The sequence below is a fragment of the Drosophila montana genome, unplaced genomic scaffold, assembly GCF_035044405.1.
Source record: "Drosophila montana isolate Dmon_TW-CO22-7 unplaced genomic scaffold, ASM3504440v1 contig_3733_1, whole genome shotgun sequence".
NCBI classification, from domain to species: domain Eukaryota; kingdom Metazoa; phylum Arthropoda; class Insecta; order Diptera; family Drosophilidae; genus Drosophila; species Drosophila montana.
The window spans coordinates 565,765-581,298 of record NW_026998620.1 but is presented as its reverse complement, the minus strand read 5'-3'; the positions used below and the strand labels follow the sequence as shown (position 1 = coordinate 581,298).

Genomic DNA, 15,534 nt, shown 5'->3' with positions numbered 1-15,534 from the left:
CTGCGCATTTGTTTTCATTGATCTGGCAGCACTAGTATTTTTTGTGGGCACACTCGCAAGGAAGAATAACAATTGAATGGTTGCATTTTTATAAATTCCCAACCAGAAATACTTGCCTTACCCTTAATGACAGCATTAGCTAATTCGCTGCATTTTGCTCTGAATAAAAGCTAGTTGGCGAATTTGTTATTAGTTTTTTATGCAGCTTCGTTAGCCGCTGCTGTCAGCTGATGCGCTCACCGGTTGCATGTCTTATTGGAATTATGTGGCTTACACAATGCGGTCACACTGACAGTTAAAACCGCAATTTCGCCCAGGTAAGACGCGTTGTCGTTGTCACCTGATTGCTCCCGCCCGTCTAAAGTGTTGTCGAAACGCCAAGAAAGATTCGAAATTTAAAGGCAACGCAACCGTTATGTGCGCGCGTGTGTGTTACTGCGCTGTGAAAGTAAAAAATTTAAACAAATTTGATTAGCACCAGCAAAAGCAACAACAACAACAACAGCCAAAAGAACGTGTGCGTGTGAGAGTGTGTGTGTGTTTGTGCCACTGTGCATGTGTCGGTGAGCTGCTAAGGAATTCCAAGAAGACCGCAAACAACAACAACAACAACAACAACAACAACAACAGCAAAAATAGAAATGTCACACAATAGACGAAGAGTGCGCACAATTGAGTACCTCACGCAAATGTCGACGGCGACGGCGTTGGCAGCGACGGCGGCAGCGGCAGCGGCGATATCGCCGCCAGCGCAAGCAGCGGAATCACCCACAGTTCTCGCTCCAGCTGCGGAGCTAGCGACGACTCCGGATCCAGCAGTGGCTCCAGTGCCACCCATAAGATTGCGACGCGAACATAACGTGGATGAGGATGTTGCAAGGTAAGCAGTTACAACTGTGTTACAACTGTGATTTTCCCGTCGGTCTGTCTGTCGTTGCCCGGCGTCGTGGAAAACCCAAAACATTTCTTGTCATCTTATAACACGCAAACACACACGCACGCACGCACACATACTTACACGAGATTGGAGCATGCATGTAACAGTGGGTGAATGCTCGCGCTCTCTTTCCCGCTCTCTCTTTCCCTGTCTCTTCCTGCACACATTTTGACTGCCGAAACGTAAACAACGTGTTGGCTGTTACGTTTTTGTTGTATTTGCGTTTTCATTTTTTTTTTTTTTCATCATTTTATTACACCACCAACTTTTTTTTTTTGGTTGCAAAAAAATTTGCAAGGCGGCAATAAAGTTATAAAAATGACTCGAAACTCAATACGCGAGCTTATTTCTTTATTATTATTTTTGGCGAAAAAGAATCTTCATAAAATGGCATTTATCATGCAAACACCAATACATGCTGTACATGCATGCATGTATGGGTGTATGGGTGTATCGGCTCTCTGTAAATTGGCTCTTCCAAGATATTGCTGATAAGAATGTCCAAATGTCTGATAAGACAAAGCACACATGCATACATATATACATACATATATGCTTATATGCATATCAGAGACATTTTTTACCTTTTCCGCTCCGCTTATTCATGCTTGAGGCAGGCGAAAAACTTGATTGTATCCGCTTTAGGGAGAATTCACTGTTTTTGATTTTTGCGTGTCTGTCGCGTGGTCTGCGCCTGTGAGCCATGTTTCCTATGAAAATTTCGCATGTCTTTTTCGTTCTTCGCTTTTAGCACGAAATAAATGTCAAACATAAATTTTGTGTAAATCGTGTGAGTGTTTTGGGGAGTCGCCTATTGAAATTTAGTGAAATTAATTTGTGTCTCCCAGTCTCACTTGTTCTTCTTCCTCTTCTTCGTCTTCGCCTTCGTCTTCGTATACCAGTTTGTTGCACTGATGAGGGCAAGCGCGGCGCGGGGGGCGCTGTAGGGTATCGATGTTAAAACGCGTTTAATACCTATGTGCACATGTGTGCGTGCGTACGTACACACACACACACACACACACATGCACACACATACGTGCGCTTGCACATTCCGCTTTGCTAACCTCTTTCGTAATGCGTTTAGCTCAACTCAACTCAACGCAAAAGTCAATTCTGTTTTGAAATCGAATTCGCTTTCTTCTCAAGTTACAGTATTGTCTTCTTCTTCGTTGTCTTCCAATGGAATTCTTAATGGAATTTGTGCGGCCGTCTGTCTGTCTGTTAACTGTTGTTTGGCAGCGAACACGTAACAGCTCACGTAGCCAGGTGCCGTTGCTTTTCCCGCACGATCAACGAGGCCGCCGAATCTTTTGCACTTGAACTTCAAATATGCTGTAAAAGCTCTCTTGAGCGCAGGCCAGCATATCCAGAGAGAGGGAGAGAGACACATGTGAGTGGGAACAGAGCGAGGGAACAGTTTGGGATAACTAAATTGCAGGCTCAAGGAGCTGCAGTCGATTGTTCCCGCTCTCCCACTCTATCTCTCTCTTTCATTTCTCTTCAGCGTAAAGTCCTTTCCAATACCTCAAATATCACATGGCCTAGCCAAAGCACACACACACACACACTATGAGATCTGCATATTTCCGCAAACACACACACACACTCCCAATATATAATAGAGCTAAAAATTTTAATTTTTCAAAATTTATTTTTATGTTTACAAATTCTTGTCTATAAATTGTTATTGAACTAGCGTAGAAGAGGAAGGCTTTTCATAAGTGTCGATTGATTTGTATACAGAAAACTCAGTGCATTAAAATAAGAGATTAATAAATAATTAATAGCTTGAGTTAGTGAGGAAAAATAAATTTTGAAAGATGCAAACATGAAAATCTGATTTTTAAGGTGCCCATTTCAGGTAGATATATTATTATAATATTTACGAAATGCAATATTTTCAGTTGAATTATAAATTCACAATTGAAATATTCCATTAACATTTTCCAAAAATATATATGACAATGTGGAAAATAATATAAAAAAATATCCTTCTTGGAAATTGTCGAAAGAGTTGCAATATTTGCCTTTAATAATACAAATAATTACCATAGTCAAGTATCCTACATTTTAGACACTCTGAAATGCTCGCTTAGTTAATGATTACACCTGATATACATATTTAATTAAGTTGGGCGAAATGATAACGCGTTTGGGGCTGCCATAAAAAAAGGTTGATGTAATATTCATAAATAGTTTGTATAGCATACTGTGATGCAAATACATTTTATATTTTGCAGAGCATTAAATATTCTATAACTCTGTTGCCATGAGCACATTACACACATACGTATACAGCTGTGTGTGCGTGTGCGTGTGTGTGTTCGCAATATGTTTTGTCTTGTCGCAGGTTGAAACAGTTTCCAGACAAATTACTCATACGCCGTGTTATGGCCATGCTATAGTCTATTGATTATTAATTTAGATGCTTATCTAATTTTATTGCTTTATTTATAATAATTAGATTTATTTATAATAACCACTGTGCGTATGCTTAATACTCACGTTGAGTATACGCCCGGCTGGCCGATAACTTGAACACAGATTTTCCGTACTGGAAAGCACATCGAGGAAACACAATTGTTTATGAGCTCCGATACACACATAATACTCATAATTCAATAATAACAATATAAATACGCTCGCCGCAAACGCAAACAAGTGGCAGAGTTCTAGAGGGGAGTGACCGACTAAGCGATACCTATACTTACTACATAGACATATTGTAGATCTTTGTATACTGCATAGTCAGACGGTTTTTGAAGTTTTTACATATAAATCCATATATATTCTTTATGGCATCGCATGTGCATTTTTCTGTCGCTTTTTCTACTCATATTCAATGCTTACAGGGTATTGCAAGATCAGCAATCACGCAAAGTCAATCGCTTCGATCTACCGTTTGTTCGATCTGCCGACGCCAACTTGTTCACTTACGTTCCACATGCGCTCTCCCAGCTGTGCTCTCTGCCACTCTCTCTCTCTCTGTCACTCTCTTGTGCTGTCACGCTGCCACCCACTAATTACACTCACTCGTTATCTATTTGGCCAACTGACTCTCTCTCGCTCGCTCTCACTCTAACTCTCTCCTGCTGCTGTTCTCGCTGACAATTGGAATTGGATGACTCTTTAATACTTTTTTGTTTTGTGGGTTCGCCTGGCGATTAGTTTGTCGCGCTTCGCTGTGTGTTGCGGTCGCTGCTCGCTGTGTATTCATAATACATACCTATGTATATGTATGTGTGCATATAGCGTGCGTGCGTGTGTGTGTATGTACTAAATACACAGTATTGTTTCTGCGACTACATGGGGTAAAAATTGTTGTTGTTAAAGTGCTAATAAATTGACGGTCTGCCGCCGCATTTCAATTCGCACGCCAATGGCCGCGCATCAAGTGGTCATCGCCGCGCCGCGCCTCACCTCGGCTTGAAAAAAATATCTCGCTTCGATTTTCCAACTGTGTTTACCTTGTGAAATTCAACTTTGTGCCAGCCCTTGCCGTCTACTTGCATATTTATTAGCTTAAGTTTCAAGTAAATTGCCATTAAAACAAGACTCAACGTGATACGTATCGATCGGTTCTAGAGAGGGGAGGGGGGAAAGGGGGGTGGGGTGGTCGTTCATGCGACGGGCACACTCATCGTCTCAAAGTTCCCTAGGGCTGTTATTACAAGTGCTCCCCAGTGTGTGTGTGTGTGTGCGTGTGTGTGTGTGTGTGTGTGTGTGCGTAACAGAGGAAAATATTGTCGCATTCCCCTTTCTTGATTATGTTTAACGGTGTTTCCCCTCGCCTCTAGTTTTTAGTCTTAAAGGAAATCGTCATAATTTTTGTGAAATACATTAAAAAGCAACATTAAGTCGCATTATCAAAAAGCGATTTTTTTTTTTATCATTGTGCTCTGCGGCTGCAGTGGCTGCTCAACTGTGCGCTGCTGCACAAACTGTAAACGCAAATTAACCGCAAAATGCCGCGCAAAAAGTAAGTTAAATTAAGAAGAAGAACAAATTATTAGCCTCTTGTTGAGCCGCAGGTTGAATACCCTTTGCAGCGAAGGTCGAGGTAGATAAAATTTTGTAAATTTTTAGTAAATTTGTACAAAACACAAATTATAGATAATATAATTTTTTTGTACTCATCAAATTCAAGGATGATTTGTACAAGGTAAAAAAATACCTTGGAGCAAAATATGCTAAATTTTGTACGTAGCTCGATCCAGCCGGATTTTGCTGGCATATGTTTTAGACCGAGAAACTAGGCGTAAGAAACGGACGGAAAAAAGATTAATTATATCAAATTAATTATTTACACTTATTTAGAATATATATAGCTCTATGATATAGGAGTTTGATCTAGCCGGAAATATTACAAAATTTGACTGGGCTGAAGAAACAGACGAAAAAAGGAATAAGAGGGTTTCCTTTCCTAAAGATTGTACTCAAAGTTTGTTGCCATCCTCTATATATATATATATATATATATAAGTTTATTTATATATATAGAAGTTATGGGTTCCGCCTGGTCTACTCTCATGCATTGCATATTTCCTTACAAAGTTATAGTATCCTCAACGCAAAGGGTATTAAACTGGGAAATTTCACGTTTTGCATGATGAAACTTGGCCTCGAAATTGTGCTGTGATTTTGTTTGTTTTGGGTCGAATCGTTCGATTTGGTCGTCAATCAGACGTCAGGCGTTACATATGGCTGGGCATAAATCAGATCCGCAATGAAATTAAAGCATAATTATAGGCGTGACAAGTGACTGTCTGCTGCAGAACGTGCGCTAGATAAAAAACCAGAAACTGAGATAAGATAACGCTACACAGTTCCGCCCACCTGCCCAGGTCGGCGCCCCGCAACGGAGCCTAGTCGGAGCTTAAATAGGGTGTATTTATTTGCTTGGTTTATCGGCCAATTAGCGCAGCAATTAAATTAGAACAAACTCTTGGACTCTTGATAATCAGCTGAAACTCTTCTCGAATCTCTCTCCCCACCTCCTCCCCCTCCTCCGCCTATTTTTAGAGTGGAATTTCGCGTAAAGCAAACGCCGTCGCGTCCAATGCAAATGGCAAACGCACGCATCGGCACGCTGGAGGAGGATCTGCATCCGGACGATGAGCTGGCGGCACACTATGAAGCATTTGGCACCACGCCCCCGCGCACCCGCCTGAAGATCAAGAATCGCGACTGGGAACGCAAACAAAAGTTCAACATTGTCGATGCGTAAGTAGACAACCACCATGCTACCCGGCTTTGCCCGGGCTAAGAACTTTTCATTAAATATAAAACCAATTTTCTTCTCATTCCCCGTCTGTGGTGTATATAATTTCCCAAACACGATCGGACGAAATTAAAACCCATTCTTGAAGGGGTTCAATTTGTGGAAAATGCATTTTCTGAAGGATATTGAATATGATTTTCAGGCCGATTGGATGAAAAACAAAAAAGAAAATCATGCAACGGGTTTCCAATCGTTTTCCACACATGCGAGCGAAATTTTCAGAATTCCTGTTTCACAAAAGCTAATTGTGAAAAATATCGCTTCCTAGCTCTTAAGGATTGGGCTGTATGATAGCCATCAATCAGTCAATCAATCGAAATTTTCCGAATTCCTGTTTCACGAAAGCTAACTGTTAAAAATATCGTTTGCTAGCTTTCAAGGATTAGGCTGCATGGGAATCATAAATCAGTCAGACATTCAATCAATTATTAAATCAGTCATTCAATCAATATTTCCAACGGTTTCCAACCGTTTTCCAAACATGCACTCGAAAAAAATTACGCTTCCTAGCTCTTAAGGACTGGGTTGTATGTTAATCATCAATCAGTCATTCAATCAGTCAATCAATCATTCATTCAATCAATAATTCCAACGATTTTCAACCGTTTTTCACAAAAGCTAACAACTGTAAAAAATTTCGCTTCCTTGCTTTTAAGGACTGGGTTGTATGTTAATCATCAATCAGTGATTCAATCAGTCAATCAATCAGTCATTCAATCAATAATTCTAACGCTTTTCAACCGTTTTCCAAACATGCGTGCGGAAAAAATTCCGCTTCCTAGCTCTTAAAGACTGGGCTGTATGTTAATCATCAATCAGTCAATCAATCAGTCATTCAATCAATAATTCCAACGCTTTTCAACCGTTTTCACAAAAGCTAACAACTGTGAAAAATTCCGTTTCCTAGCTTATAAGGATTGGGCTATATGTTAGTCATCAATCAGTCAATCATTAAATAATTGTAATGTGTTCTCTTTACAGCTCCGTGGATGCGCCGGCGAGCGTTGGAGGCACGCCCAAGAAGGGCATGACGCGAATGGCGCGTTCCCGTGTGCTGAGGCGCAATACGATGGACTGCGCCCTGCTGAACGAGATGTTCGTCAACGACGAGGGAAAGCGGACGGACAAGCGACTGCAGTCACTGCTGCGGGACTCCGAGCGGGAGATGAAGAACTCGTTGGCATCGACAACGATTGCGGCGCCGCGTGGCAACAGCTTCCATGAGGGCGGCGCCCACCCACTGGAGTCGCTGGACAAGATTATGCCGCTGAGCTCCGATGAGCCGCATATGATGCCGCTGCGCATTGCCTCCAAGGTGGTGGAGAGCTGCAATCGATATCGCTGCGTCTCGTCGCGGCCGATCGGCTGTCGGTCGTCGGCGCCGCCGCTGGCCTTTACGCCGCAGCTGCCGGCGCTGCGGGTGGATGGGAAGACGACGCCCGGGTTGACCAAGCGCAAGGACTTCCACGAGACGTTCTCCAATCTGATCAAGCTGGGCAGCGTGGACAGGCAGGATGGCAAGCTGTCGCAGGAGGAGCACACGTGGCAGACCGAGCTGAAGGATCTCATCTGGCTGGAGCTGCAGGCCTGGCAGGCCGATCGCACCGTCGAGCAGCAGGACAAATATCTATACGAGGCGCGTCATGGCGTCTCCGATCTCCTCACCCAGATCATCAGCTACAAGTTCCAGCCGCGCTACAGACGGGAGCCCAGTCTCCTCAGCCTCGACAGCGGCATACACTCCGATGCCAATTCCAATGCCAGCTGTAAGTAGCCTTCGGCTTTCCCTAAAGTCCAAATGCTTAAATGGGATTGATTTTTCATCTCTTGCAGCTCCCTTGCCCAGCAAATTGTGCCAGGGCTGCATGTCCTTGTACTGCAAGGACTGCATGGAGCGACAGGAGCTGGCGCTGCGCGAGGTCGAGGATTTGCTAACACGCCTGGAGGCAGCCGAGGCCTTGTATCCCTCCTCCCAGGCCATGGGTGCACTGCATCCCATTTACAAATCCCAGAGCTTTGTCGGCCGCATCAAGGCCATGTGTCTCTGGTACAACATTACCAAGCAGAACAAGCTCAAGCTGAGTATTCTGGGCAGGATTCTGGCGCGGTAAGTGCAGACATACGGACTGATTGACCACTGCTGGAGTAACTGATTGACTGCTTGACAAAGGAAAAGTAGATAGTTAGACAGACTGATCAATCAGTCAGATTGATTTACTGTTCGACTGACTGATTGAGAAATGGTTGATACACCAACTGAATGATTGATTGACTGCCGACTGACAAAACATACAGACAGACTTACTGATTGATTGATTGCTTGACTATCTGTTGGAGTAACTGACTGACTGCTTGACAAATGACAAATAAATAGATAGGCAGACGGATTGACTGATTGATTGATTTACTATTCGACGGATTGATTGAGAAAGGGCTGGCTGACCAACTGAATGATTGATTGACTGCCGACTGACAAACATACAGACTGACAGACTGACTGATTGATTGATTGATTGCTTGACAACTGCTGGAATAACTGACTGACTGCTTGAAATATGACAAACAAATAGATAGGCAAATGGATTGACTGATTGATTGATTGCTTGATTGTTTGATTGACTTACTATTTGACTGACTGATTGAATGTTGACTGCCAACTGAATGATTGATTGACTGGCGACTGACAAACATAAAGACTGACTGACTGATTGATTGATTGACCATCTGTTAAAATGACTAACTGACAGTTAGATACGTAAACGGATTGACTGATTGATTGATTTACTATTCGACTGACTGATTGAAAAGTGGCTGGCAGACCAACGGAATGATTGATCGACTGAGTGCTTGATTGACCAACTGTTCGAATGATTGACTGATTGTCCAATCGTGAACGAGATGTATGTTAAGGCAGCTCGTCGCTGGTTACAGGGTATCTGCTAGTCTACTTTCCACTGAAAATTGTGACATATATTTATGCGTTCGACTCCTTGCAGACTTCAGGATGAGAAATTCTCTTGGCCGGTGCAAACATCGTACATGGGCTCGGATAGCGGCAATTCGTCATCCGCCTCGGGCGTGGAAAATGATGACTCGGCGGTCAATTCGATGGACTCCTCGAAGCCGCCCAGCGTGGCGGGCAACGGGCAGGCGCCGTCCCGCCGCGGTTGCGGCACCGTGTCCTGTGCGCGGGTGCAATTCATGCTGAACGATTCGACCCATGTGCCCGGCGAGACCTCCAGCAGCAATGAGTAGGTCAACCCAAAAAACCAGTACATATATCTAAACAATTTGCCTTATACCCAACTTAGATCCACTTCGACGGAGATTAGCCAGCTGTCCAACGAGCTGCCGGGCGGGCATTTGCGCAAGGGCTCGATGCATGACATCAACATCTTCAGCGTGGAGCCGCTGGGCACCTCGAGCAACGACTGCAACGGCGAGCAGGTCTCGGGGCTGTATCGCAAGTTCATTGAGAATGTGCTCAAGTGTCGCGGCCTGGCCAAATCCTTGGCCTTTCTCCATCAGCTGCACACGGTCGCGTTGTACAAGGCGCACATTGCGCTGGAGAAACCCGGTGTGGAGGATTTGGAGGACTTTGAGCTGGATGCGGAGATCATTGAGCAGGATGTGCCGCGCATGGATCCGCAAATCAGTCGCGAACAGGTCATCGAGCTGCGCACCTACGGCTACTGGAGCGAGGAGGCGCAATCGATCAATCTGCCCTCGTACATTCCCACCTTTGTGTTCCTCAGCGGCATTCCGTTGCAGTTCATGCACGAGTTCCTCCGCATGCGCCTAGAGACGCGTCCGGTGCGCCCCAATCCCCTCAGTCTCGAGCAGCTGATGAAGGAGCTGCGCGAAGGTCTCACCCTCGCCCTAACGCATCGCGAGCGCTACCAACGCCACATTACGACGGCGCTCGCCGAGAACGAAACGGAGCTGGGCAGCTACATCAACATCCTCAACCAGTACGATGCGACGGTGCGCAAGACCTTCGAGCTCTATCTGGACTATATCGATCAGCTGGTGCTTGTCGCCGTGCCGGAGACGAATCAGAAGTCCGTGCTCGAGAAGGAATGGATGTTCACCAAGCTGATCAGTCCCATGATCAAGGGCATGCACACGCTCGCCTCGCAGAAGTTCTGCGGCATCATCAGCAAGCTGTTGTGCAGCATCTCGCGGCGGCTGGTGCAGCGCTCCGAGGAGCTGGACGAACAGATCGCCAGCACGGCGCACAGCAACGACAGCGAGGAGCTCAAGTGGCAGCTGCTCACCATTTGCCGCGAGACCCAGGCGCTGCTCACCGTCGAGCGGGAACGTTCGATCAAGGTGCTCTTCTTTGCGAAGACCTTCTGTCGGGACGTCGAGACGACGGACTTCCATCGGGAGCACTACGAGCACGATGTGGCCAATCAGCAGCACGACTTCATCTGCTCGGACGTTAAGGCGGCCTTCAAGCTACTCCAGCAGGATGTGCTCGAGGTGCGCAACAAGCTGACGAACATCATCAAGGGCGTTCAGCTGCGCTGTTGCATGCGCAACATGCTCGAGCTGGACGAACAGGATCGGCTGGCGGTTCTGTCGCGCACGCGCGAAATCCTCCATCAGGGCTACAAGTTCGGCTTCGAGTATCACAAGGATGTCATCCGACTGTTCGAGCAGCGCATCATGGACCAGAAGGACAGCGGACACACGGTCGACCTGGCGCTGGGCATCATTGCCTTCGCCAAGATGTGGATGCATTTTGTGATGGAGCGCTGCGAACGCGGCCGGGGCATGCGTCCGCGCTGGGCTTCCCAGGGACTGGAGTTCCTGATGCTCGCCTGCGATCTGCAGATCACACAGCATCTGGACGATCGCCAGTTCGAGGAGCTGAAACAGCAAATGGATCGCTGCATATCGCATGTAATTGGCATCACGTCGGAGCCGGAGAAGGTCGCCCGGAAAAAGGCATCGCCGCGCACCCGGAAAACCTCCTCGCCGGCAACAAGTCGTTCCCGGACGCCGACGCGCACGCCAATGTCCGCCGGCGTTGTGGTTAATCCCAATACGCCGCCGCTGCAATCGCCGCAATACAACAAGCTGCTGCATCCGCAGTTCAGCCTGAAGGAGGAGCTGCTGCAGCAGACCTCAGCCAGCTACGGCTCCGTGGACAGCGCCGACTTTGCCGAGGCGCCGCACGGTGCCGGCATCGGCGAACTGCGTCTGCTTGTCCCACAGACGCCGCCCATTTCCACAGCCACATCCCCAGCCGCCGGCAAGGGCAGCGCCGCCTCAACCCCGCTGGCCTCCCGTCATGAGCGCGTGCGCGATGCGGTCAACCGGCTGGATCTCGATCTGGAGGAACATCTACGCGAACGCCGGCTCATCGGGCAGGTGAAGGCGCTCAATTCGTGCGACAAGGTTCAGATACGAGCACGGAGCGTCCATTTCCGCTGGCATCGTGGCATCAAGATCGGGCAGGGCCGTTTCGGCAAGGTCTATACGGCCGTCAACAACAATACGGGCGAGCTGATGGCCATGAAGGAGATCGCCATCCAGCCGGGCGAGACGCGCGCCCTCAAGAACGTCGCCGAGGAGCTCAAAATTTTGGAGGGCATCAAGCACAAGAATCTGGTGCGTTACTATGGCATCGAGGTGCATCGCGAGGAGCTGCTCATCTTTATGGAGCTCTGCTCGGAGGGCACGCTCGAGTCTCTCGTGGAGCTGACGGGCGGCCTGCCCGAGGCTCTGGCACGCCGATTTACCGCCCAGCTGTTGTCCGGCGTAGCCGAGCTGCACAAGCACGGCATCGTGCATCGGGACATCAAGACTGCCAACATATTCCTCGTCGACGGCAGCAACAGCCTCAAGCTCGGCGACTTTGGTTCCGCGGTCAAGATCCAGGCACATACCACGGTGCCCGGCGAACTGCAGGGCTATGTCGGCACCCAGGCCTACATGGCGCCGGAGGTCTTCACCAAGACGAACAGCGACGGCCATGGACGAGCCGCCGATATCTGGTCCGTCGGCTGTGTTGTCGTCGAGATGGCCTCGGGCAAGGTGAGTCCACGTTCCGATAACCTGATAAGCAGATAAGTAGATAAGCCCCGACTCGCTGGCCCTCAAAACTATTACGAATGAGCAATCGCTAATTGGTCAAACAGTGCGGCAATTATGTGACTATCCTATCTAGCATTGATTGATTGACTGACTGACTGACTGACTGACTGACTGATTGATAAAGTAGTTCGGGAATTATGTGACTTTTCCATCTACCATATTAGCAATAGAAAGGAATACTATTGTTCACTGACGAATTGACAGACTGATTGACTTACAGATTGACGGACTATCTGCCAGTCAGACAGACAGAAAGACTGATTGATCAAACAGTGCGGCAATTACGTGACTATTCTATCTAGCATTGATTGATTGACAGACTGACTTACTGATTGATCAAGTAGTTCGGGAATTATGTGCATTCTAGCATTCTTGATTGACAAACGACAGACTATTTGACAGTCAGACTGACGGACTGACTGATTGATCAAATAGTTCGGGACTAATGTATGTGACTATTCTATCTATCAAAAGGAAAACTATTTTTTGACCACGAATTGACAGGCTTACTGACATAGATTGACTTGACTGATTGACAAACGACGGACAGACATACTGACTGATTCATCGACAAACAGACTGATTGACTGATTGACTTACTGTTAAAATGTCTGACTAACTGATAGACAAAAGACAGACTGGCTTATTGATGCACTATTAAAGGGCAGTCAGGCAGACTGACTGATTGATCGACAGATTGATAGATTGAGTAAATGTTTGATATTCTTTTCAAATGATTGACTACTGAACAAATGACTGACTGATTGATTTACTGACTGTCTGATTGAAATATGGCAGACTGAGCGTTAAGGGTCTAGCAAATGACAAGTAGACTGACTGACTGATTGATGGACTGTCAAATGGCAGGCAGACTGACTGATTGTTTGATCGACAGACTGATTGGTTGAGTAAATTTTTGACCTACTTTTCAAATGACTGACTAATGAACAATTCACAAATGACTGACTGATTGATTAACTGACTGACTGATTGATAAATGACAGATTGACTGTTAAGGGTCTTGATCTTCTACTAAAATGACTGACTGATTGACAAATAACAGACTGACTGATTGATGGACTGGCAATTGGCAGGCAGACTGACTGACTGATTAATTGACCATCTATTAAAATGACTGACTGATTGATAAATGACAGACTGACTGATTAATGGACTGGCAATTGGCAGGCAGACTGACTGGTTGATCGATTGGCAAATGACAGGCTGACTGACTGATTGATCGATAGATTAATTGACTGAGTAAATGTTGGACCTATGGCAAGCAACTTGACTGATTGATGGATTGACCTTCTATTGACTGACTAAAGAACAATTGATAAATGACTGACTGATTGACGAATGACACATTGATTGAAGGCTTAACTAAGATTTTTGTGACATTTCATTCGAGACGTGCGTCAAACTTTACAGAGTAGTTATATTGCCTGACAGTCAGTTTTAGACTTATCTTGAAGTACTATATCCTTTTGCCAGGCAAAAGCCTGGAAGTACCTTGCTAGTATCTTTATAAACTCTTCCATTTCCGTTTCGCAACTATGCAGCGCCCGTGGGCACAGTTCGATTCCAATTTCCAAATCATGTTCAAAGTGGGCATGGGCGAGAAGCCTCAGGCGCCGGAGAGTCTCTCGCAGGAGGGACACGAGTTCATCGACAGCTGCCTGCAGCACGATCCCAAGCAGCGTCTGTCGGCCATTGAGCTGCTCGAGCTCAACTTTTGCAAGGTGAGCACCAAGATGATGCTATTATCTAATATATGTATATCATTAATAAACCAATCCTCCTGCAGTCTGGGCGCGATGAGGAGTGCAGCAGCGAGCAGCTGCAGGCTCAGATGCGCGGCTCCTTTCGACGCAACGTGGTGCAGATCTGATCCGGCAGTTGGTTAAATCTAATATCTATGTTTCCCGTCGCGCACACACACACACACGCACACATACTTATGCTTATGTGTGTGCACATGTGTGTGTGTGTGTAACTTTTTATGTTGGACAATAAATGTACCCAAAAAAAATTGGCCAACTTTCGAATTAAACATGCAAATTTATTTAAATTGCGTATACCCTGACTCCACTCCGTAAGGGGAATCAAGCGGAGCCGGCGTAATCGCCGTAGGTTGTGTCCGTCGGGGGCCCAGCCACTGTGGTCAGCATGGATGGCATCGGTGGCAGATCATCATCGGGACTATCGCCGGGCGCACTAGTTGGTGGAGTTGGCGCCGCCGTCGCAACGGTTGGCGCCGATTGGGCCTGGATCAGCGGCACGGAGCACAGCAGAAGGGCCAGGCACAGGCTGAGCAGCAAATGCAAAACTGCAAAAAAATATTCAAATAAATAAATAGATAATCCTTCAATTCGGTTCAACTTACGTTTCATATTGATTGTTTCGTTTAGACTGTTTTCACGCAGCTCGAAACGTTAGATATTTATATGTTTTTTGCCATTTAATTAATTAAAAAAAAAATAAATAGATTAATCAAGCGCTTATCTGCGGCAGCTTATCACGGCCGGAATAAGTCCAATATTGGATATGCGACTCTTCTTGGAATCCAATTAGGTATATATGGCATATATATATATATATATATATATATATATGTAGGTCAAGAAAGTAGTCAACAGCTTTGAATGCAATGTTTCGATTTATTTTTGTGATTTCTTTTAACTTGGAACGAAATCGAACCTAACGACATATATATGTATGCATATTGTTCAGATAATAGCTAGGATAGGTTCAACGAATACATAAAGTACATATATATATATATATGGCAACAATGAACACAGCAACTAGAATTTAATGTATACATATATATATTTGTTATTTATTCCTTTCAACTTTTTTTTTAACTTTTTCCATATAAGAATTTCTCTTGTGTATAACATAGTATATTTATCTATATATATATATATATATATATCATCAAGTGGATGTGGATAAAATATATATATATATAGGTGTATCTAATTTTCGTTTCGTTAATTTGATATGTTTTTGACATTTTTTTTGGTAAATACTTGATATAAATTTATTGATATGTATTGTTACGTTTCAAGTCTATATACGTACAATGATTTTTAATATGTTATTTAACAAAACTTCAACTTCAACAATATTTGTAGTATTAATCATAGGGAAAGCCCATTTTTCCAGCTCCCTCTAACAAGCGTATAGTTTAAATAGTTTATAG

The 15,534-nt window shown here is 45.2% G+C and overlaps 2 protein-coding genes across 4 annotated transcripts; one reads left to right on the top strand and one right to left on the bottom strand.

Annotated features, from left to right (window-relative positions):
• Nucleotides 1–307: 307 nt before the first annotated feature.
• Nucleotides 308–14,379, top strand: Mekk1 (mitogen-activated protein kinase kinase kinase 4). Of its 3 annotated transcripts, none has more exons than XM_064693476.1 (8): nucleotides 309–880; nucleotides 5,963–6,163; nucleotides 7,203–7,987; nucleotides 8,055–8,328; nucleotides 9,218–9,472; nucleotides 9,533–12,266; nucleotides 13,889–14,068; nucleotides 14,134–14,379. In XM_064693476.1, exons 1-8 carry the CDS (start codon nucleotides 642–644, stop codon nucleotides 14,215–14,217), a joined length of 4,752 nt encoding a protein of 1,583 aa, XP_064549546.1. In that variant the 5' UTR covers nucleotides 309–641; the 3' UTR covers nucleotides 14,218–14,379. The 3 variants fall into 3 exon arrangements, with proteins under 3 accessions (XP_064549547.1, XP_064549546.1, XP_064549548.1); XM_064693478.1 differs by lacking the exon at nucleotides 309–880 and adding an exon at nucleotides 4,759–4,919; XM_064693477.1 differs by lacking the exon at nucleotides 5,963–6,163 and having other exon boundaries at nucleotides 308–880.
• On the bottom strand, nucleotides 14,374–14,882 carry LOC135436074 (uncharacterized). The gene is made up of 2 exons (XM_064693479.1): nucleotides 14,713–14,882; nucleotides 14,374–14,655 (listed from the first exon to the last, which is right to left on the bottom strand). The coding sequence occupies exons 1-2, from the start codon at nucleotides 14,717–14,719 to the stop codon at nucleotides 14,432–14,434; spliced, it is 231 nt and encodes a 76-aa protein (XP_064549549.1). The 5' UTR covers nucleotides 14,720–14,882; the 3' UTR covers nucleotides 14,374–14,431.
• Between the last annotated feature and the right edge of the window lie 652 nt (nucleotides 14,883–15,534).

Excerpts from the sequence above, each read along its gene's own strand:
- Mekk1 (XM_064693476.1), top strand. The coding sequence starts at position 642 with ATGTCACACAATAGACGAAGAGTGCGCACAATTGAGTACCTCACGCAA. Across the intron at positions 7,988-8,054 it reads TGCCAATTCCAATGCCAGCT|CTCCCTTGCCCAGCAAATTG; the intron begins GTAAGTAGCCTT and ends CATCTCTTGCAG. Across the intron at positions 9,473-9,532 it reads GAGACCTCCAGCAGCAATGA|ATCCACTTCGACGGAGATTA; the intron begins GTAGGTCAACCC and ends TACCCAACTTAG.